Source organism: Glycine max, chromosome 5, assembly GCF_000004515.6.
Source record: "Glycine max cultivar Williams 82 chromosome 5, Glycine_max_v4.0, whole genome shotgun sequence".
Taxonomy (NCBI): Eukaryota; Viridiplantae; Streptophyta; class Magnoliopsida; order Fabales; family Fabaceae; genus Glycine; species Glycine max.
Genome location: NC_038241.2, coordinates 41,866,753 through 41,890,261, shown reverse-complemented (window position 1 = coordinate 41,890,261; position 23,509 = coordinate 41,866,753). Strand labels below are relative to the sequence as shown.

Genomic DNA, 23,509 nt, shown 5'->3' with positions numbered 1-23,509 from the left:
GGCGGGGATGAAGATGTACTAAACTTACCTTTCATAGTCTTAGTGTCCAATTGTGGATATTCTTCCATGCACCAGGATTCCTGAACTTTCGTAAGCTGTATGTAAACCAATTATTACACCACCTCCATATTATACATCCATATAAGTTCGATAAAATATGATATTTGACATAGCAGATGGAGTAGACTTTCAAGGTTCATGAGAGATATTGATCATATTATACTTTTTTGAATTATACTTTAGGAGTCTAGCTAGGACTGCTATATATGGTAATTCAGTAATTGTTCAAATTGATAAAGTTGTATTTAAAAAAAGGAAAAGGAAAAATATTATATATTATATATCTTGGGAGTTAATGCATAAAACTTTTGTAAAGAAAAAGAAAAAAGAAAAATCCATATATTTGAATCTCTTTAATTGATAAAATAATAAATTAATAACTAATATTTGTTAATTAAAAAATACATACAACATTTTTATTATTAAGTTATACTCATTACAAAAGTATAATATGATCACTATCATTCGTTTTCAATTCTCTTAATTATTGCATAAAACAATTGTTGAAAGTATTGAAATCTAACTATAACATTCTAAATTACCCCTCATTTCCCACATGACATTCTATATAAGAATTAAGGAATTTATCCTAACATACAAATCTTAAACATTTACAAAGATAAAATGGATCCAAACAAAAGTTTCAAGTTTTTGAGAAACGCAAAATAATAGACAAGATTGGATGAAGAGTCATATACATGTTGAAATCAAATGCAATCCATACTTAAGAATTTATTATCTTCTTGCATTTCTTTTTAACACATGTAGAAAATATAAAATTGAACTTACCATGAAAAATTGGCTGATTATCGGCTTCCATCTTCAGACAATGATAAACATCTGAAGAAAATTGTTGAAGAGATTCAAACTTTAATTTGTGTAGGAGCTGGCATGGCGATTAGGTTATTAAAGAGGCTTCAAAATTGGGATTTTGAGCTCGATTTCATTTTTTAAAGAGTGTCGAAATCAGGTAAAAAAAATATTGAATTCATAAACACCTTAAAGAAGAAGAATTGTGAAATTCTCATTAGAATTTTTTAATCGCATCGGTCAATTAGAACTCATAGCTGTAAACAATTTAGAAAATGTTTGATGGATATCATTGTATTGTACAAATCCTAATTGGCCGACAATTATCTTTATTCCATTTGTGGAAAACTATTGAAGAGATTATATGATTTGATTTTAATTAACACACATAGAAAGCGTAAAATTGAACTTACCGTAAGAAAATGATTGGTTATCTTGATTTTTTTCTGTGGGTCGACTATAAACATCTACTTGAAGGGAACCATATCCAAACGTCTACTGAGACTGCATCAAACGAGGTACCTTGATGTTTGGAAATTGCGAACGGGGATTTAGCTGAATGTCATTCTTGCCAAAACGGACGTTCAATCCAAAGCAACCCTTACCCTTAGGCGCCGCAATTAGGTTATAGGCTTCCAAGTCGGGTATCGGGAGCTTGATTTCAATTTAAGAATCTCGAAATCAAGTTATAAATCTTGAATTCGCAAATACCTAAAGGAGGCTTACCAATTTCTTGTTAGAACTTTTTTTTTATCTTGTCACTCAATCAACACTCACAATTGTATCATTTTAGGATATGTTTGATGAATTTTTAGGGGAATGAATCGTCCTATTATGCAAATCCTAATGGGCTTGGGCCTAGTCTAAAGATTTAATTTACTATATGGATTGTTAGTTTGGCCCAAATTAATGAAAATATCATCAACAATAATCAAGGAAATTGCTATTTTCACTCCTTCTTTTTGCTAATACACTCCTTTTTAATTTGTTTACCCAAAATACCCTCTCACCAAATAATAGATTCTAGGATTTTTTTTACACTCCCCTCTTTCTAAATGACGCTCTAGAGAGGCATGGGTGAGGCGGCAATGCCAAGGTAATATTAATTAATAATTCACCGTTTATTCATATTCCTCTCAAATTGTTCAATTTTTTCAATGTGCACATGAGAAATTGGTCGTTTCCCCAATTCTTGTATCTCCTGTAAAATCCAAACGTGTTGTTAATTTAATTCGGGTACTGACAGTTTGAAATAACTTGTTGAACTTTGCAAATGCCAAGGTAGTTTGAGAGAAACAAAAAAGCAATTGAAACTTGACGTTGAGGAAAATTGTTGAATTGAAACCTGACGGTGACCTCTGTTTGTATTTGCAGATGGGTGATCTTTGTTCTTTTGTGGATGTATCCATTGTTGCCAGAAAGTGCAAGATTGGGGCAGATCTGGTTTGAAATTTGCAGATTTGGAAAAATTGGGGCAAATTTATTTCTGAACTTGTAGACTTGAAGAGAGAAAGAAAGGGGTAGCGGAATTAAATATGGTATGTGGGAAAATTGGTCTTTCTCTCTGAGAGATTGTTCTAATGAAGCAACTAGAACTTTATCTTCATAAAGTGGTTTCAGTGTTGCTACCACTACGGCTTCGTCGACGATGACTGTTTTAATTTGGCCGAAGGTTGAGTGGCGTGGTGGAATGGAAGTGTGTTTTTCTGGTTTCCGAAAAATAATCAAATTGGGGAAAAAGAGACAAGGGGAGTGCATTTCATTGAGTAGTTTGGGTATAAAAAAAAAGGGAGTGTATTAATATAAAAGGAGAGTGGAAATAGCAAGTGCCATAATCAACTTTGATTTATACACGGTGTTGTCCTTAGGTATTTGGATCCCTGTAGTGAAAAATACACCGCACAGAGTGCAGTGTAAAATTTAATCACATATTTTTATTATTAATTAAATAAAAATACAATAAAATACTAGATATAATAGATTGATGGTGATTGGTGAGAACAATAGATTTTCATGCTAAACCTTGTGAAGCAAACAAGTTTTGCATGAAACTCAATTTTGCTGCATGTTTAAACTTTAAAGGATCGATTTCAATAACTTTTTTTTAGCATGTTTTTACCTCACATTAAAAGTTCAGACCTATCGTTATTTGTTTTATTCGTTTTTATGAAAACTTATACATGAAAATAATATATATGTCAGTAGTTTTTTTTTTAATTGCAAAAAAATTATCATTTATTGACACAAAATACTAAGTGTTAGATTGTTTTTATTAGTAAAATGTTTATTAAATTATTAGAATAAACATTTCTTCGTAATTTGATATTTATGTTCCAAGCATAGATCCAATAATCAATTTCAATATGAATTAGTGCAACTAATAGATAAACATGTCATGCTTGAATTTGGTAAAGAAATATCATCCTATTCATAAATGACATATCATGTTATTTTCTTTTCCTTTACTACGTGCTCTTCCAAACTGTCTCATCTGGCAAATAACAAGAATAGACAGAATGAAAAAGAAAATCATAAAAAAAACAAAAAGTCAAAACAATGATTAAAGTGAATGAAATATTCAAATACATATCAAACAAACAAAAACTAATTGTATATTCTAAAATCTCTCTTTAATCATGCAATGGAATCAATTTCATAAAACTCTAACTTTGTCCACACTAATTATGTCAAGAACGAAAAAAAATAATAAAAAATTAAAGTTCTAAATTTGTTTTATAATTCAAACATAGATAACATATAATTTGGGACATTGCCCATTTTAGTTTTCCCCAAAAAAATACTAGTAATTTTGGTTTGATGAGAGAGTGATGTTAAATTTCAATACCCCCAGTACATGTTTACTTCGATTTATTTTAAAGAAACAATTTTTTTTTTCTGTTTTACTAGACAACTTTTAAAAATAAAGTATTATTCGCCTTTTTCGAAATCAACAAACTATACCTAACATGAAAGACTGTATATTATAAAGAGAAATAACATTCTTCTGTGGTCTTTGAGATTTCCTTTTTATATAAAGGGATACGAGGTTTTTTTTGCTTGATGTATGTAAAATAATGTGTTCTAGCTGATGATCGAAAGATGAAGACGATTTATCATAGCTGGGAATGTCTTCTAGAATCGTGATTGGGGCAAATGGATCCGAACTGATGAATAGATTATTTCCATGTTATCGAAACCACAGAAGTATAGGATTCATCTCGTATTTATCTAAAGTTTTAATGATTTATTTAGTTAAACAATTTATATGTATTTAATTTTTAATATGTATAAAATTCTTTTCGATGAATAACTGTCACACATAATGTAATTAGTTTCTAATCTAATAAATTAAAAAATACACATGATTTTTAATCTAGACCAAAAAAAGTTATTGAGATTAATAATACAAGAGTGAAACACATGAAATATGTATATTGCAATTTCAACACTTAAAATCTGAACCAAATTAAAAGGGAAGAATGTTTTTATTAAAAATCATATGGAAGTACATTTAAAATAACATGAATACATATTTTTATGTATTTTTAGAGTAGCGATTAATATTCGTTCTAAAATAAAAGCTTGGAAGTAAAATATTTAATAAAAATGTAATCAGAATTTGAAAGATTTTATAAGATGTAAAATTAGGATTTTAACAAGGAAAATTCAAATTTTTTTAAACTTTGTTAGAAACTGTTGTTTTTCCTTGTAAATGTTAAATAGAATATGCTATAATTGATTTAATTCATACAAACGAGAATTTGAGAGTTTTAAGTTAAAAAATAATTGATAGGTTATTTGACTAAATTTTTTAAAAAAACAATCAAAATTATACACATTACAAATGAGAGGAATGACGATATAATCATTAGAATTTAAATATCATATATTTTTAGTATAAAAATTATAAGTGATTAAACAATTAAAAATGTAATTGCTAAAATTATTAACATAAGAGTGTGGTGGTATGTTGTTGCTTGTATTTGTGTTGTTCAATAGAGCTTGGTCGGTTCCGGCATCGTGCTCTGCTCTGCACACCTTTCTCTTTCTCTCTGTCTGAGGCTCTGAGCAGTGAGCACACCACAAACTGAAACAAATCCCTTTGAGCATTCAGCAAGATGAGCCACGAGCTGTTGGAGACGTACGCGTGCATGCCCACGACGGAGCGCGGCCGTGGGATTCTGATCTCCGGCGATGCCAAGTCCAACTCCATCGTCTACACCAACGGCAGATCGGTGGTCATGATGAACCTCCAGAACCCCCTAAACGTGTCCGTGTACGGGGACCACGCCTACCCCGCCACCGTGGCGCGCTTTTCCCCCAACGGCGAGTGGGTGGCCTCCGCCGACGCCTCCGGCTCCGTCAGGATCTGGGGCACGCGAAACGACTTCGTTTTGAAGAAGGAGTTTAGAGTCCTCTCCGCTCGCATCGACGACCTTCAGTGGTCCCCCGATGGTCTCAGAATCGTTGCCTGCGGCGAAGGCAAAGGGAAGTCCTTCGTCCGCGCTTTTATGTCAGTTCTTCTAGAAGCTTCTCTCTGTGATCTAATCTGTTTGACTTCATTTGACTTAAGATCCAATGCGTTACTAATATCTGTTACTCTGTGGTGATGAAGGTGGGATTCGGGGACTAATGTTGGTGAATTCGATGGTCACTCACGTCGGGTTTTGAGTTGTGCTTATAAACCCACGAGGCCTTTTCGCGTTGTCACTTGTGGAGAGGATTTTCTGCTTAACTTTTATGAGGGACCTCCCTTTAGATTTAAGCTGTCTCACAGGTACTTGTTGGCAGAAAGAAAATCATCTTTTGATACAGCTGAGAGCAGTATTTCTCTCAAAGTTGCATCTGTGCTACTCCTTCTTCTAGAAAAAAAAAAGGATGAAAACGTGTGCGGTTTACATTTCTACATTTGAGGATTTTTAGGTGGAATGGAATCCAAACTGTTGCGTATTGCTATAAATTTGTGAATTTGTGGTCATTTATCACCTGAATAAATATTGTCTCTGAGGATTTTTTTTTTTATTTTTACTTTGCGAGATTGGTGGTGCATCTGTTTTGGTTTGTTCTTGTCTTTGGTCCTTTCTGTGTATTACGCTAGTCTTGGTAGATAACTGATATCGTGATAATTTGGTTATGTGCAGGGATCATTCAAATTTTGTGAATTGTGTAAGATATTCTCCGGATGGCAGTAAATTTATAAGTGTAAGTTCTGACAAGAAGGGTATCATATTCGATGGAAACAGTGCAGAGAAGATTGGTGAGTTGTCTTCTGAAGGTGGGCATACTGGTAGTATTTATGCTGTTAGCTGGAGTCCTGATGGAAAGCTGGTGAGCTAACTTCTGATTATTTATGGCAAAGACCCTCATCCTCAGACGTACTGTGATAGAAATCTAACCTGGTATCTTATTAAATAGTATAAAGAAGAAATAAGGGTAAACCCTAATTACAAAGATAGAAGGCTGCATTACCCCCCATTTCTCTCACAAATAACAAGATAACTTCCTCTCTAACTCCCCTGTAATTTATAGCAACATGCCTTATTTCTTTAACCAACAAACTTACAACCACAACAACAAAGCCTTATCCCACTCCTTTAGGTGAGGTCGACCGCATGGATCACACAATGTCATTCGGCACGATTAAAAATCAAAGTTTCAAAAATATTATTAAGTCTAAGATCTCCCTTGATGATTTTGTCCAACTTCCTTTTCGATCTTTTAACCAACAAACATCACAAATTACTCCCTCCGTCCCAAAATAATTGTAGTTTTAGCCTTTGAAAAAAAATTTAAAATTGTCTGATGTTCTCATTTTTCACTGAGATATTCAAACATCTATTCCAAATTTGCTCTCTAATAAATATTGTTGTCTTGAAAGACTTATTTATGCATTTATTGAAAGTAAAAAAGAGAACAATGATATTTTAGTAAAATTATCTCCTAATAAATACTAATTCTCTTGGAATACTTGCTTTCGTAATCTGTGTGAAAAAACTTTAAACATCAGTCATTTTGGGTGGAGGAAGTATTTTTTAACTAATTAACTAAGGGGTATCAATCGTGCTGACTCATTTCCCGTCTATATCTCCTTTCCTCTTCTCTCTAATACATAATGGTTGATCACTTTCTTTTCTTTTTGATGTTAACATATTACAAAACTTCACACTTGCTACCTTCGTATAATATTTAGTAATAGTTGCCTTTTCTTTTAATATTTTCAATAACCTAATAAACATACTATAAAACAAATGAAGTAAATTTTTGTTTTACTTCTTTTGGTAGCCAGACATACATTTTACTTTTCCCTGATGCTACTCTGGAACTGATGTTTTTAATGCACGTTTTAACTTTTTTATTGTAGTTTGTTTTGGGAAAACATTCTATCTAGTTTAAAAGATAGTATATATATATATATATATATATATATATAAATATTTGAGCAATCGGTGTTTGCAATTTTACTTCTTGATGTTGTAATACCTGTGTTGATTGCTTGTTACTAGATATCTTTGACATGTTAGATATAGTTTGCATAGTTCAATCTCATGCTAGTTAAGTTTTGAGTATGTAGTTAAACAAACTGTTGATTTTGCAGGATTATTAGTTTTTCCTCCATTTCTTTTTTACTTGTATCTTTTGTGCAAGTCTCTTTGTTCCGTTTCACTGTAAGACTGCAACACACATTTTGAGTAATGACAATCTGATCTACAGTTGTAATGGTGCCTTTAGGTGCTGACTGTATCTGCCGACAAGTCTGCAAAAGTATGGGACATTACTGAGGACAATAACGGAAAGGTGAAGAAAACATTGACTTGTCCTGGCACTGGTGGAGTTGAAGACATGCTAGTGGGGTGCCTATGGTTGAATGATTATCTTGTCACTGTTTCTCTTGGTGGGACAATATCTATATTTTTAGCAAGTGATCTTGATAAAGCCCCGACAGCATTTTCTGGACATATGAAAAATGTTTCCTCCTTAACTATTCTTAGAAGTAACCCTAGAGTGCTCTTATCTAGCAGTTATGATGGCTTAATAGTTAAGTGGATTCAAGGGATTGGATATAGTGAAAAACTACAAAGGAAGGAAAATTCTCAAATCAAATGCTTAGCAGCTGTAGAAGAAGAGATTGTTACATCTGGATTCGATAATAAGGTGAATGTTTTGCTTATATTCCTTTGGCTTATATGAGAATGATAATCATTACACCACATTTACTCAATTTCCGTCTCTTCTATTGGATTAAAAAAAAATCATGATACTTGTCATTGCATTTAAATAATATATTTTTTATGTGATGAAATAAATTTTTTGTGTGGCATAATCCATATAAAGTATATTGGTAGTAAAGTTTCTGACAGGGCACTTGGGTATGGAGCTGGATTAGAAAATAAGGTGGAACAGTACTTGGACCAATTGTTGGATTTGGACCCAAGCACAAACAAGCCTAAGATCTGGAAAGTTTATTCCAGGAGACAGCAAAAGGGAATAGGGAGAATTAGTTATGCTGACTTAGCAAATTGGTTAGGGTCAAGTAGTTGAAATATAGGGAGGAAGAGGAGGGCGTGAGAGGCATGCTTGGGTAATCACATTAGTTGATGGAGAATAGCCTTCTCTAAGGAGACTGAGGCTCTGGTTTGTGACGTAGATCTTCATTTAGTGATTTTTTATGCTAAGATATGGGCAATTTTTTTTTCCTTGGGGTGGCGGAGGGGTAGCAAATTCCAAGGCTTCTGTAGTGTATGAATATTATGGAGAAGTATTGGTTTCTTCCACTGATCCTTCCACTTCTTTTCTCTTTTGTCAACCAGATAAGGCGAGTTTCTTTACATGGGGATCAGTGTGGAGATGCTGAAGCCATTGATATAGGAAGTCAACCAAAGGACTTGAGTGTTGCACTTCTTTCTCCTGAACTTGCCCTAGTTTCAATTGATTCAGGAGTTGTCATGTTGCGTGGTGCCAAAATTGTGTCAACCATTAATCTTGGGTTTATTGTGACAGCATCTGCTGTCTCACCTGATGGAAATGAAGCCATTATCGGTGGACAGGATGGTAAATTGCACATATATTCTATTTCTGGCGATACTCTTGTAGAAGAGGCTGTCCTTGAGAAACATAGGGGTGCTATTAGTGTCATACGTTATTCCCCAGACCTTTCAATGTTTGCATCAGGGGATGTCAATCGAGAAGCTATAGTGTGGGACCGTGCCTCCCGAGAGGTAAGTACAACTATGAGCTTTGATAGCCAAAGTATTATGTTTAATGATTTCTCTCTAATGTGCTTATTGTGCTTTTGGATGTGTTTGTGATTGAAAGTAAGAAAAAATTGTGTGCTTAATTATGTAACCATTGACACCACCCTCTTTTGCAGGTGAAGCTGAAGAACATGTTGTACCATACTGCTAGGATAAACTGCCTTGCGTGGTCCCCTGATAGCCTTAGGATTGCTACAGGATCACTTGACACATGTGTCATCATATATGAAGTTTATCAGCCTGCATCTAGTAGAATTACCATAAAGGGTGCTCATTTAGGCGGGGTTTATGGGTTAGCATTTACTGATGAGTATAGTTTGGTTAGCTCTGGTGAGGATGCTTTTATCCGTGTTTGGAGGATAACCCCTCGTTGACTGATCAAGGTCAATTTGGAAGATAAGTGAATTTGGGAAATATTTGTTGGATTTCAAATTTCTTCCTTTAGAAGGCTTCTAAAAGTCAAGACTGGTGAGGATGTGCTTATCACCATAAGTTGGTCATACACAATCCTCTTGCAAATTTCAAGCATCGGTTTGGTGGTCACTCTTGACATTGGTGGTATAAAGTTGGGGCCATTTTCTTGTTGCCTTTTATAAGTAGCTGCTTTTTGTGAGTTTTGATATCTAGACTATGATGGTACCAGTGTACATCACTATTTGTCTTGGTTTGCTCTGGAATCTAAAAGCAATTTATGATACCAAAGATTTTTAATAGTTGTGTCAATTGTCAAAAGGATCTTGTGAACATTTCAGGGGATCAATATAGATAGTTCGAGTTTTTGTGTTAAAAGTGTTGATAGATTAGAGAACACAGATAGTGATTTCTCCTCACCCAAACCCCCCCAATTCTTTAGAGGATACACTAAATCAGCTGCCCCTGTTTGAGGCCAGATTGATTGTAATGTTTCTTTGTAGTTGGAATGCAGTTTTGTGTGTTTGTTGTTTTTCAATTTATTCAATGTGGTTAACAATTTTTTTTTTCAAGAATTAATGAAGACCTCTGTTTGGGATCTACATACATTTTCAGAATTAAGTTATCTTTAGATATGAAGAGTAAGTGCCTTGAAATTTTTCAAGAAAAAAAGATGGTTAATAATCAAGTAAGAAGACAGGCACGGACCGGATCGAACCATATTTCACAACTATATTTTTGATAACTTTTAATTAAATAATATTTTCTATAAAATTTAATCACATACAAAATTTCATATTAATTCAAAATTATTTATTAACTTGTTTATATAAATTGAAGTTGACACAACATAATATTTCTTCTGTGTATATCTCAACAAAATCAATTCCTATCAGAGCTACTAAATCAAATTCTTTTCAAATTTTTCTTGGACTGATTCTTAACGATCTAGAACCAGTCCAAAATCAATTCATATAAGCGTCATATTTTTACAACATGTCTTCCAGCTGATGAGCTGAATGACATGAGTACTTCATTTATCGGAGGAGGCACGGTTTAAAAGTACAATTTGTTTCCCGTGAAGTAAAACCGAGGTTGTGCTCATCTGCTCTCACTGTTAAAAACTAATATCAGAATTTTTATGTAAATAATTTCTTTTTTAGCAATTTACAAAATGTTATAAAGTAAGCCGAAGGCCCAAATTTTAATTTTGAGTGCACAAGTAATAGCAACTTAATTCGGAAATCATTCGCATTGCGTTCGAACGAGGGAATAAAAATGAGATTGGAAATGTAAAAAGTAAAAGACTTCCATGAAACCCTCACAATTAGATTTGTAACCCAATAAACACGAAAATCCAGTGCAAATAATCCTGTCATTGACAACCCTTAAATTAACAATTCTAAGTGAAACGACAGCTAAATTGGTGTATTGACCAGATTTATACCTAGATCACACACTGCAAGGGTAATCCCATCTTTAAACAAAACTAAAAGCATGGTCAATTAGCATAACGAAGCTATATAATATCTCATTATAGAAATAAACACGAGGAAGCTGAACAGCATAAACACTAAAATACCAGAAAAAGCACAACCATAATCTTGAGAAACAGAAGGCTACACAGACTAAATTAGGATGGACCTCAGTTTATTAACAACGTTGCTTGAAATTAGAGCTTGAGCAAGAAGGTTAAATAATCAAAGACAAAAAGAGAGAGACTGATTTTGAGCGTTTAATTAACGCGGAGCTAAAACGCATACTTGATAGGAAAAAATGAAAAGAAGTTATGAATGACACCCTTACGGGTAAAAAGTGACATGTCAACCTTCAAAGAACGAGAATAAACAACTGAGCCACTTTCTTAATTGAGATTATATCTCAACCATATTCTGAAGTAAAGATAATATTGGTAACCGGAGAAAAACAAAGATGTTGAAATATCCATGTAACAAGTAAATAACCAAAACGAACGTTTTAAAAATAAATAAAAGGCCTCAGTGCCACGGTCTTCAACATAAAAATCAATTCTACAGTAAAGCAGTAACTAACTTTGTCCCAAAACTCAAAAACAGATTCGCATCTGAAAACACTAAAAAGCTTAACCTAATAACGTCCAATAGCCCAAACTCTGACCACACCATCGGTATAGCCACTAAACAAAGTGCTTCCATCCGCACTCCAGTTCAAACTTGTGCAATAAATAACCTGCAAGGTAGTGATAGCAGACAAACACAACACAAAAGTCAAGCAACATATTGAATAAAGCCAGGGAAATTCTATAATTGCTATGACCAACATATAAGTACAACAAATCACGACGAAGAGTTTGTAGCAATGACAATCCAATGGAAGAGTTTGTAACAATGACAATCCAATTAGAGGGGAAATATTAAAATTTCAATGACAAAAGGCATATAACTTCCTCCTCAAACAGAAGAGACAGTTAACCAAGCCCTCTTTCGCAAACAAGATTTGCACCGGAAAATAAACAAAAACAATTAGCAAAACTACAATGCAAGCATCCAATTCATAATTCAACAAGACCTAAACTAATGACCAAATTATCAAATAATCAACAGCAGATTGAAGAGCAAACAAATTTTAAGGAAACACATCAATTCAAATTAAAAGATAACTTTAACCATAAGAGCATAATAAATCAGAGCATATACAGTAAAAACTTGAAATCGATAACAAAAATTATAATTGAACAGAATATACCTTCTTCTTGTTGGCGTTACCACCACCGGAGGTGGCATCAGCCTCAGTCTTGAGGTCAACCTTCAAATCCTCAACGATACTCTTGCTCTCCAAATCCCAGATCTTGATGCTCTGCTCGGTGGCGGCGCAGAGCCAGTACCTGTTGGGGCTGAAGCAGAGTGCATGGATGATTGAGCCAGCATCGAGAGAGTAAAGACGCTTACCCTCAGCCAAATCCCACAGAAGAATAACCCCATCTTTGCCACCACTGGCACAGAGAGAGCCATCAGGGGAAACAGCAACAGTATTCACATACCCATTGTGTCCAGCAAGGGTGTTCCTCAGCTTGCAGTTGGTCAGGTTCCAAACCTTAACGGTCCTGTCCCATGAAGCAGAAACAATGGTTGGCTGAAGAGTGCTAGGGCTGAAACGGACGCAACTTACCCAATCCGAATGCGCATCGCCATCTTGGATTGTGTACTTGCACTCACCCAGGGTGTTCCACAGCTTGATCGTGCGGTCACGAGAGGCCGACACGATCTGACGGTTGTCGATGGAGAACGCCACGGAGAGCACGTCCTTGGTGTGGCCAACGAAGCGGCGGGCAGAGGTGCCAGCCGCGAGGTCCCAGAGGCGGAGCTCGCCGTCCCAGGAGCCGGAGAGGGCGAACTGACCGTCGGATGAGAGGACGACGTCCTGGACGAAGTGAGAATGTCCGGTGAGGCGGCGGCGGGGGACACCGTAGGTCTTGTCCTCCTTGGTGAGGTGCCAGAGAATGATGGATTTGTCGCGCGACGCCGTCACGATCATGTCGGAGTTGTCGATGGGAGTGGCAATCGCCGTCACGACGTCGGTGTGGGCGCGCATGGTTCCGCGGAGAACGAGACCCTCTGCCATTTTTTCTCTCTCAAACGAACTGAGACTACTAGCTAGGGTTTTCCTCTGCGACTGCAAGAGAGAGCCTTTAAGGGATAGACTCACTCAAAACAAGCAATATATAGTGTGGAGGAGAGAACTTCAATTAGGGTTTTGGGAATCAATGGGTAACAACAACAACAACAAGTCTGTGTAAATGCGTCGTTTCTTTTTGTTTTCTCTCAAGAGTGGTGTCGTTTAAGTTTTCTAGATTAGGCCCAAATTTACGAGAAGCCCAATCTTGCAATGAAGATATTCCTTCCCTACAACAATTGCTAAAACTATTGTTAACATATAAAAAAATTAATTTATGTTAAAAAATAAATAAATAAATATTTTAAATTGAAGTGTACATATAACAAAGAGTTGTTGATTCCAGTGATCATGGAACACATTTCGGTTCAACCTTTGTAGCTGAACTAAAGTGTGATTAGAGGAAAAAATCTATTAAAGATAGTTAATCAAGTATCTCAATATCATTAGTAAAACTGATGCTACTCCATATCAGTATCATGGTATAAAAAAAAAAAATTGAAGTATACATATGCATATATAAATTTATAGTAGTATTATTGTCAATAAACCATATATATGTTTTGTGCATTAGAAGTTTTTCACTTTTTTGCTTTCAATCAATAAACTATATATAACCCTTTTCATGTCTGAAAATTATGTTTTGAAAATTATGATTTATAGTGATAAATAAATTTTTTTTACAGGTTATAAATATTTTTGTTAATATTTACATGAATTTACTGAAAATTACAAAATAACATGATATTTTTACTAATTATTTTAATTATTTATCATATTAAATAATTCAGTAAAAGTAACCTGGAATTTTTATTATCCATAGAAACAATTTTATGAAAACCTATCTAAAAAACATTATTTCCTGACAATGTTATTTTTAAAAATAGATATTGAATATTAAAAAACTAAGATTATCAAGAAACTTAGGGGACGTTTGATAGAGAATAAATCTTTAGTTTTTCAAGAATTTTAAGTTGGAAAACTTAGTCTTTCATGTTTGATATCAAATTTATAAGAATAGCATACCTAGGAAAGAAGATTTCCCAATAATATTTTTTAATGAGTTTTTTCACAAAAACTTTTCTATGGGAGGAGGTGGAAATCTTATTTTTCTTTTATTATAGCAAAAATATCATCTTAATGTGATAAAAATATGGTATAACCCTTTGATTTATAAACCATTTATCTTAGAGAACTTTTGGTATGAAATAAGTTTTTTGTTTCCCAAGAATCATAATTTGAAAAACTTAGTCTCTTGTGTTTGATATACATTTTAGAACAATAACATTATTTGATGTTTTGAGATAATGTTTTTCAATTAATTTCCCATGAAATCTTTCCCGTGGAGGGAGGTAAAAATCTTTTTTTTTTTAGTTTAACTTTTCTTTTACTATAACAAAAATATCATGTTATATTTTATTAAATTATATAATGTGATAAATGATTAAAATAATTGATAAAAATATAATTTTTTATTCTTATAAAACTTATCTAAAGAATCCTGATGATTCTTGGGCTTGAAAAACTTTCCCTATCAAACATTCCCTTTAGATTCTAATGACCAACCAAATTTTTTTATCCATTCCTAAGAAAATGATTCCCAAAATTCATGATTTTCAAGAATCATAATTCTCAAAGCTTTTCCCCTACCAAATACTTACTCAATGAATGTTTGTTTCAGTGGTAATATTTTTTGTCCCGGGAATAAAACATGAGAATATTATTCCCAAGTATATTATAAAACTATGTTTGGTTACCTATTAAAAATGGTTGGGAATATTTTTCATATGCTCTTAAAAATTAGGACATGTATTTGTTTGACATTTTTTTCTTATAAATATATTGCAATTACTAAAATATCCTTATTGTTAAAGTTTGTTAAACAAATATTCAAATGTGTCCAAAGTAGGTACAAATGGGTTTTTCTTATTATTTGGGAATTTTTTTCTTCTCAAAATTACCGAATGAGGACACTTTTTGAATTAATTCTGATTAGGGGTAAGTCATAAAAAAGTCATAAATCTCCATATGACTTCTAGCTACAAAGCCATATCTTCTAAAATTGAAATCCTTTGACGATTTATAACTTTTGTTTGCAAAGTCGTAACCACTTTTATGATGAGAATTGATTCAAAAAGTATTCCTATTTGGTAATTTCAAAAAAATGGTAAAAAAAAAACATACAAATGTAACAACCTAAACAAAAGTCCCAAAAAATAGTGTCAGACAAAATATCACTACAACCCATTGCGGCCTCATCATTGTTTTACCCAATATTATATTTTACCAAAAAATGTGCATAAATTTAGCATTAAGAGGGTTATAGGATTGCGAGTACTAAGCAGAGTATGCGTGTATTTTTATTCACCAAGAATAATTTTTGTCCCATGAAAATAAATATTTTATACCCCTCCGTCGGGATTAAATATTACTCAAATATGAAATTATGACTTACACATATAGATAAATAGGATAAATTTCCCCCATCCCGTATTTTCAGGACTAAACAATTTATTTGTAAAATAAACGCACTTTTAAGAATAACTAAAATTTATTTGATTGATCATAATTTTTATTTTTAAATATTTATATATGTTTTGAGAATAAAAGATTTTCACATGATAGAAATCCCCTAAAAGCTTTAATTATTTATCACATTAAATGATAAGAGTAATGTGGTATTTTTTATCATTAAGACTTTTTTTTTTCAACTTCAAAAAAGTTAGATTGTGACCTCTTATGAACAATTTTGTGAAAAACATGGGTAAGAAAACATTTATGCGAAATAATATTTTATAGATTTAATTTTAAGGAAATAGAGGAGAGTATTATTTGTATCTTTATCCCTAAATTTAATTTTAATAACTTTTAACATAATTTTCAATGGTTAAAAATTATTTTATTTAAATTTAAATTGTTCTATGTAAATTTATATTAAAAAATTTATTTGTTATGAAAATTAAATATTTATCTTGTACAATACATAATTTAAAATACAAATAAAAAAAACTAGAAGATAAAAAACAAATTTTATATGTACTTAAAACATATTTTATTTTTAATTAAAAAAATCTGTATTTAATTTTAATATCATTATATAATATTATTGCATCAATTATTGTTCCCTGTATCAATAATAATATCATATCATCTTTGAAAAAAAACGATATGTATGACAATACCATGACTAATAATTAGCCTTATAACTAATTTAAAGAATACAAAGTTTATTAAAGATATTTTTTATCTTCTCAAAGAATTAAAGAAGCCTTCGTCGTTACAGTGTGATTAAAAATAGAATCATATCATATGATATTAACAAAGATTCTTGCTACTTATTTTTATGTTTGATAAAAAAAATTAATATTTTTTGATAAAAAAATATTGTTGAACTTTTTTATTCACCTTTTGCGTCTAGTTTCCTTTTATATTTTACCGTAATACTAAAACTGACCATTTTTTAAAAGAAAAAAAAATTAACTAACCATTTGAATTTAATATTTAATGTTTTGATTCTTTCCGACCCCATTCCCCTGATTCATTTCTGAGTGCTCGAGGCTGAGCTAGCTACCTAGCACCCTCGCCCAAGTCACTTCCTCCATTTCTTTGTCTCAGTATCTATGCCCCAAACCCAAGACCACCCACCCACCCACCTACTTGCTTTTCTGCATTTTTAATCCTTCTATTATATTCCCATGCTTCTTCCTTCTTAATCACTTTCTTAATTCCATTGCTCCCCTCTACCCTGAGTTTTGGGCCTTGCCATAGATTATCACTGATTTTCGTTCTTCATAGTATCTTCAGAATGCTTTCTGTGAGGTAAAGTATCTGCCTTTGATGCAATCCTTTATCTGGGTCTGCCTCTTTAATTCATTCTCTCTCAACAACATTTCTAGCTCCTTGCTTAATGTTTGATGCACAATTTGATTATTGTGACTGAAATTTGTAAACTTGGCTTGTTTTTTGTTATTCAATTGTGACCAAAATGTTGAGCGTGTCTTTAATTGTTTGCATCTTCGTTATTGTCCTCTATGCTTTCCTGCATTATTTTGGAGGCTTCTTTTTTAACTATTTTGATTACTGTGTTTTAGGGATTTTTGGAGGCGGCATAGGAGGAAGGTTTTCGTCACTGTTGGTGTTTTAGGAAGTGGGTATCTTTTGTATAAGCTCTACGGTGCTCACAGGCATGGGGTTCAGGAACTTGAAAGAGAACTCGCAGTTCAGAGGGAAACTGAGGAGCTTATGAAGGCTCAGTTTAGTGAAATACCTAACTTAAGTGTTTCATTTTTTTTTTATATAGATTATTACACAGATAGTTTTTTTTTCATCATGAATTTCTAACCTCCTTTTTATAGAGAAGAAATGCTGATGGCATGCTTTTTATTTTTAATTGATAATGATAGGATGCAAGCTCACTTTGAGAATATTCAGAGGATGTCTGATGTAACATTGCCGCATGCTATGCACGAGTTAAGTTGTCGGATCACAGAAGAGTTGGATCTTTCTCACCTTCTTGAAAGGTTAATACAAGGAAAGGGTCAACCAAACACCTTAACCCAATCAGAGAAACTAGATTTATGGAGTAGACTCAAAATTCTAAGTATGAATCTGGTATTGGATTCCACATTTATTATACCTATAGCTTTGTGGTGTTAATTAACCTGTGCAATTTGTTTTTCCCTAGGTTTTACAAGAATGACATTGTCAGTATGGGCTACAACAATGCTTAGCTTATATACAAAAGTTCAAGTCAATATACTAGGAAGGCATTTATACATTGATACAGCACGAAGCCTTGGAATCTCTGATTCAGTAGTAAGAATAACTGTCTTTCTTCTTTCTTTTTGTACACGAATATTGCTCTTACTGAATATTGCCGTTGACTGTTGTTAGGATGCTTTTGGCATATAAGTAGTATGAAGGAACCCATATCATTCTCTGTTAAAGGATATGTTGTATCACCTATAATATCTAGATGTTATCCAACAGAAGGCATGGTTTTAGGGCATTTTGGATTTTCAGAGGGGTTTGTGGTGATGGAATTATTGATTTCTGTCTGTCTGTTTGCTAAGAGAATGAGTGAGAAATGAAATTTTTTTATGACACAACACAATATTACCCGTTTATCATATCCAAAATTGAGTTAACATGATTAGTGATTTTTGTGAGTATAAGGTAGTACATTGTTAACTCATTGACAAGTACATCAAATTATCTCAAGTAATAAAGTATTTAAAAGTCCGAGTGTCGAATCCACATGAACTTTGTTTATAATTAGATCGATGCAAATCCAATTTATAATCAAGAGATAAGAAATTTAAATGTAAAATTTAAAGAAAGTAAGGGATAAGAAGGATAAGAAATTTAAAATAGAAGATTAGGAAATAAGATAAAAATTTAAAGAGATAAGAGATTAGGATAAAATATAAGAAATGTAGAAGATAAAGATAATAATGCTTAAAGATTCAGACTTTAAAATGTGTTGGGGCTTAGCATGCCTAACTATCCTTGATGCAATATTAATGTTTTTATCTATTTAATGCTTTTTCAATTTTCATCCCACATCTACTAAGACACTCAACCCTGATCCCTTATGATGAAGAATCTCTCACCCAAATCACATTGCAAAGATAGAATAGTAAATTGCATGAAGTATGAAGATGTATGCAGAGACAAAACAAAATCACTCTATCCCTAGCAATGAATTGTTTAGATGTCTTCTTATCATTTCCCAATGTATAATCCTTAAAACTAATACAAGGATGATCAGGCCATCCAATAAAACACAGGAAAAAAATAATAAAAATTAGCATTGCATTAAATAGATAGTATGGAAATATTACATAGGGCATTTGGTTGCTAGACTCCCAACAATAGGGTTTAGTCTCTCATTGCAATGAGAGACTTTACACTTTAGGGGTTGAGGTGGATAGAAAAAGAGGGATGGAGAGCTTTGAGAAGGGGATAATGGACATCGAAAAAAGGTTTTCCCTATTAGAGATGCTTAGGCGAATATCTTCGATAGAGAGCTTTGAGACTCCACGTGTCTTCCCCTTGTGCTTCCTCCTCCTTTTATAGATCAAAGGTAGCTTACTTGTTCACGGTGACTTCGTGCTAAGCGCGTATCTTCTGGGCTCAGCGAGGTGGTTATGCGCTTAGCACTAAATGTTGCGCTAAGCGCACCTTTGGACTTTTTCGTGGACCTTCTTCGCGCTAAGCCTGAGCTTGCCCGCTAAGTGAAAGTGTGCACTAAGCCTGGCCTGTGCGCTAAGCGAGGGTGTGCGGTAAGCCTAGCTTATGTCCAATTCTTCCAACTTTTCTTCAAGATTTTTTCTTCCAGTTTTTACATCAATTTTCCTCTAAAGCACTTGAAATCTTCTTTTTTTGACTTTTGTTGATAAAAAATAACAAAGATATTAATTTCTTCATTATCTCATTAAAAATAACAGTAAAGTGAAGAAATTGCAATCATTCTTAGGTAAAATTGACTATCAAATTAACTCAAATTTCACAGTTATCATATGTTTTGTTTACTATTTGTGTAACTTGTGGCTTGGATAATTGATCACAGTTCAGAAAAAAAAATGGTTAGGCAGCTGAGATATAGAAACCAATTATTAGTGAATATATTGAAAGGTATATGAAGCATAGACACTTCTATAACTTGAGGTGTTGGAGTGTTAGACACGTTTGTAGCATTGACACTATTAGAGACAAGTGTGAGGTGAAATCCCACATCAAGTAGAATTGAAAAAGTTGAACACTATATAAGTAAGGAGAAGACCCATAAACCTGAGTCTTAAGGTTTTAGGTTAAAGTGTGGTGTCAAATTTTCTTATGTGATTGCTCATGGCTCATTAATGTAAATCTCTCCAGTGTTTACTTCGCTCGAATTCCCCAACAGACACCTCCGCCTAACACTTATAGGACACATGTTGGATACTCCTCATTCCCTTGAGGATACTAGTACTATAAAAAAAATTAAATATTTTTAACATTGAAAAATTCAGTTTAAAATGTAGTATAAAATATTAAAAAATTAGGACTCTCGGTGTGCTTTTCTGAGCCTCATTATCATATGCATATACAAGAACATACAAATTTTAATTATTATTTGACATCTTTTGTTATGTTGCTTATATAATTACATTTAACTTTATTTGATATAAATATAATGCTCTACATTTTTTACATTAGCTGTGTTGATGTCAAATCCAGTTTCCATGCTTCATAGCCTCATAGGGTCTCATCTTTTTTTGTTTATTTTTATTTTCTTTTTGTGCTGGGGGTTTTCTTTTGTTATCTTAAGATTGTATTTGAATGATGAACTTATTTTTGGGATGAAGGGGGAAGAGAGGGATTTGGAACTATGTTCTGTTTTTTTTTTTTTTTGGACAAAGGTTCTGTTGTTAAAATTGAGGCTTTTGCTTATTTGATTTAAACAACAGTACACATGGATTAAATCTCAGGGTAAATCAGAATTTCAAATCTTTCCTGTCAAATTCTTTGGGGAATGTGTTATTGTCTTTACGATCTACTTTTAATCACAGCAAAAGAGTCATAATTCAACTTCTATTTAAATATACCTTTTATCAAATTGACATATGACATGCCTCATTATAACTGAAAGTAACTTTCTTTTCTTAACTGTTTCTGTATATGCAGGAAAGTGGAGATGTGGTCGATAGGGAGGACCAGAAGAAATTTCTAGATAGTGTTGATTTTCTCTCTCAGCATGGTATGCCTGCCTTGATTTCTGATATGGAAGCAGCAACAAAAGAAGTTCTCAAAGGGTGATGTTTCTTTCATTAATTTGATGATCAACAATTTGTGAATTGAATCTATCAATCATTATAAATCTTGTCTCAGATATATAAACATTAACTTTTAACTTTTTTCTACAAGATATAGAACAATCTTGATTGTGAGTAGTTGAGGCTGTAGGATAGGAATTTATTTTTCTATCAACGGGCATAAGAATTGTCAGTAGCTAAGTCTATGTATTAAAACTTCTCAAGCTTTGAATCTGTTCTTGATTAAGTTTCTGAATCGAGACCCAGAGTTTTCATTTGCTTTCAGTTTAACCATCAATATTGTTATTAAATACCTACATGAATTGTTAATGAACTTGATGAAAATCAAAGTTTAGCAACATTAACACATTAATGCAACCCTTAGGCAGCCTACTGTAGAAGTTAGCAGTTAATATATAATCAAATAGTTCACCAAAAATTGTGCCTCACTTAATCTCATTGTGTGTGAATAGAGGGTGGTCAAGGTCAACCATTAAAGGTAATCATTGAGTTGGAACTTGGAAGTATTGACATTCTTTATTGAATCAAAAATATATTATAGATTAATGATCAAGACTCGTTTTAAATTGGTTATAGATAATTTCGATGTGCAGAAAGCAGTTGAGTACTTTCTTCAACAGCACAACGCTTCATGAAACTATCATGCAGATACTCAACACCTTCATGAGCATGGGGACTCCAAATTCCTGGATAAAGTATATGATACCTGAAGATGTTAGACCGTATTCCACAACCTCTGGCAGTGATGACCCGGTACCATTTGACGTGACTGAATTTGAACAACTTATGATTGAAGCACGGGCAGTATTATCAAGGTAAATATTTTGTTTTTGTCTTTTTGATGCATTGGTTAATACATATTCCTGGAAACTCAATAGACTTGTGACAACCATGTCCATGAACACTCTTTACCTGTAATGTGAGGGATGACTGATGCGCTAGTTGACATGCTGAAAAAATATTTGAGAAGCAAATCTTAACTGTACAGGAAATTTTACATAAATTTATATAAAACAAGTAGGATCTGCATTACAATATTACATTAATCAATCACATAAAGTCTTTTATATGGTTAGGATCCTCATTTGATGTAATGTAATTCCTTGTCCCATTCAATTAAACAAGCGTTTGTGTGAAGCAATTTTGTATAAAAAATTTCTATATATAGCATTCCTTATTTGAGATTAGAATATCGCTAACAATATACTCTCTAACAACCTATTAATGATTAAAAATTTATTGCAAATCACAAAACCATAAGTAGAGTTCATCAAATGAGAAGTGTGATAAACAAAATTGTGATTTTCAATAAAATTCAGCCAATAATAGATAATGTGTTAAAAAGAGTGTGTTTCTAGAATTTCTTGAGATTAGACGTATTGTTGCCAAAGGATGGCTGAACTATTTCATTATTGAGTTGAGTTTCATAAATATTGCAAATAAATGAAGAATTATTCCTCCTTTGTTTTGCAGTGCTGAATTTGGAAGCATTGTAGAGATATCTCTGAAAGCAGTGGTGGATACACTGGTGGAGCTTATGAGGACTAAATTTAGTGGAGGAAGTGTAGCTGAGGGCATGCCGCTGGCCAGAGTGTTGCCTCAAGTTGCACAGATGTGTCCTTTGCTCCTCGGAGAACCCAGCAAAAATCAGTTCATCCAAATCATTAAAAATATACAGGAGGTTGAACTTTTTTTCACTCTCCTCTATGCAAATATGCCACATGAGTAGTGATTAATTATTTATGTTTCCAACCAAAGAGATTAAATTTATTGCATGAAAGGCATCGGGCAGTGTACAAAAAATTAGACGAGGTTCAAAAGAGAGATATAGGTGCTAAATTGTTAGCTTTCATCTTTTCAATATGACATTTCCCATTTGTTGTAATTAGTGATTAGTGATGCATAATGCTCCCACTTTGGCTCAAACGTGGCATTTGGTGGAACCGGACTACAGTTTGGTTCATTATCAGTGCTGTACACGGGAAATGACTTTTTCATCTCATCTATTTACTTTATTCATGTCGTGCTTGTCAGATTGCCTTTCAAATGTTCTAACAGTGCTAGTGTTTGCTCTTGTAGATTCTACATCATGATGAGATATGCAAGAGTTGTTCAATGGTGTCCAATATTTTGAAATAAGCTTTTAGTATTTGGGAACATATGAAAATGCAGGGGAAAATTAGGTATAGTAATAGAGGGATTAACTGTCACAAAAAGAAAAACAGGGATAACTCGTTTGATGCCAAGACCACACTAAAAGTTATAACGAAGAGGAAACTAAAATTGTATGTTCCCCTAAAAATGCCATTTTTGCCTTTTATTATAAGAGACTGGTTTCTGGTATATCTGGGCTAAAGTCTAAAATCAATCAATCTATATATATATATATATATATATATATATATATAAAGTTAAATGATGTTTTCGTTTAACGGCATTGAAACAATAGCTGCGACAACTGGCATAAATGAACGATGTATTCGCGACTTAATACGAGATTACGATGTAACT

At 33.1% G+C, this 23,509-nt stretch overlaps 4 protein-coding genes across 4 annotated transcripts; 2 read left to right on the top strand and 2 right to left on the bottom strand.

Moving 5' to 3' along the window:
• Positions 1–1,972: 1,972 nt before the first annotated feature.
• Positions 1,973–2,825, bottom strand: LOC121174924 (uncharacterized). The gene is made up of 2 exons (XM_041015765.1): positions 2,216–2,825; positions 1,973–2,071 (listed from the first exon to the last, which is right to left on the bottom strand). Exons 1-2 carry the CDS (start codon positions 2,626–2,628, stop codon positions 1,996–1,998), a joined length of 489 nt encoding a protein of 162 aa, XP_040871699.1. The 5' UTR covers positions 2,629–2,825; the 3' UTR covers positions 1,973–1,995.
• Positions 2,826–4,651: 1,826 nt separating this feature from the next.
• Positions 4,652–10,071, top strand: LOC100805073 (actin-interacting protein 1-2). Its single transcript, XM_003524300.5, has 6 exons — positions 4,652–5,383; positions 5,486–5,647; positions 6,012–6,198; positions 7,600–8,022; positions 8,679–9,086; positions 9,239–10,071. The coding sequence occupies exons 1-6, from the start codon at positions 4,989–4,991 to the stop codon at positions 9,494–9,496; spliced, it is 1,833 nt and encodes a 610-aa protein (XP_003524348.1). The 5' UTR covers positions 4,652–4,988; the 3' UTR covers positions 9,497–10,071.
• A 1,567-nt stretch (positions 10,072–11,638) lies between these two features.
• Positions 11,639–13,133, bottom strand: LOC547868 (G beta-like protein). The gene is given in 2 exon segments (NM_001248440.2): positions 11,639–11,741; positions 12,258–13,133. Coding segments are annotated over 2 exon segments (978 nt in total). The 3' UTR covers position 11,639.
• A 3,577-nt stretch (positions 13,134–16,710) lies between these two features.
• On the top strand, positions 16,711–23,017 carry LOC100782816 (peroxisome biogenesis protein 3-2). Its single transcript, XM_003525152.4, has 7 exons — positions 16,711–17,003; positions 17,276–17,437; positions 17,588–17,784; positions 17,869–17,999; positions 20,850–20,977; positions 21,592–21,813; positions 22,472–23,017. Exons 1-7 carry the CDS (start codon positions 16,990–16,992, stop codon positions 22,725–22,727), a joined length of 1,110 nt encoding a protein of 369 aa, XP_003525200.1. The 5' UTR covers positions 16,711–16,989; the 3' UTR covers positions 22,728–23,017.
• Positions 23,018–23,509: the final 492 nt, after the last annotated feature.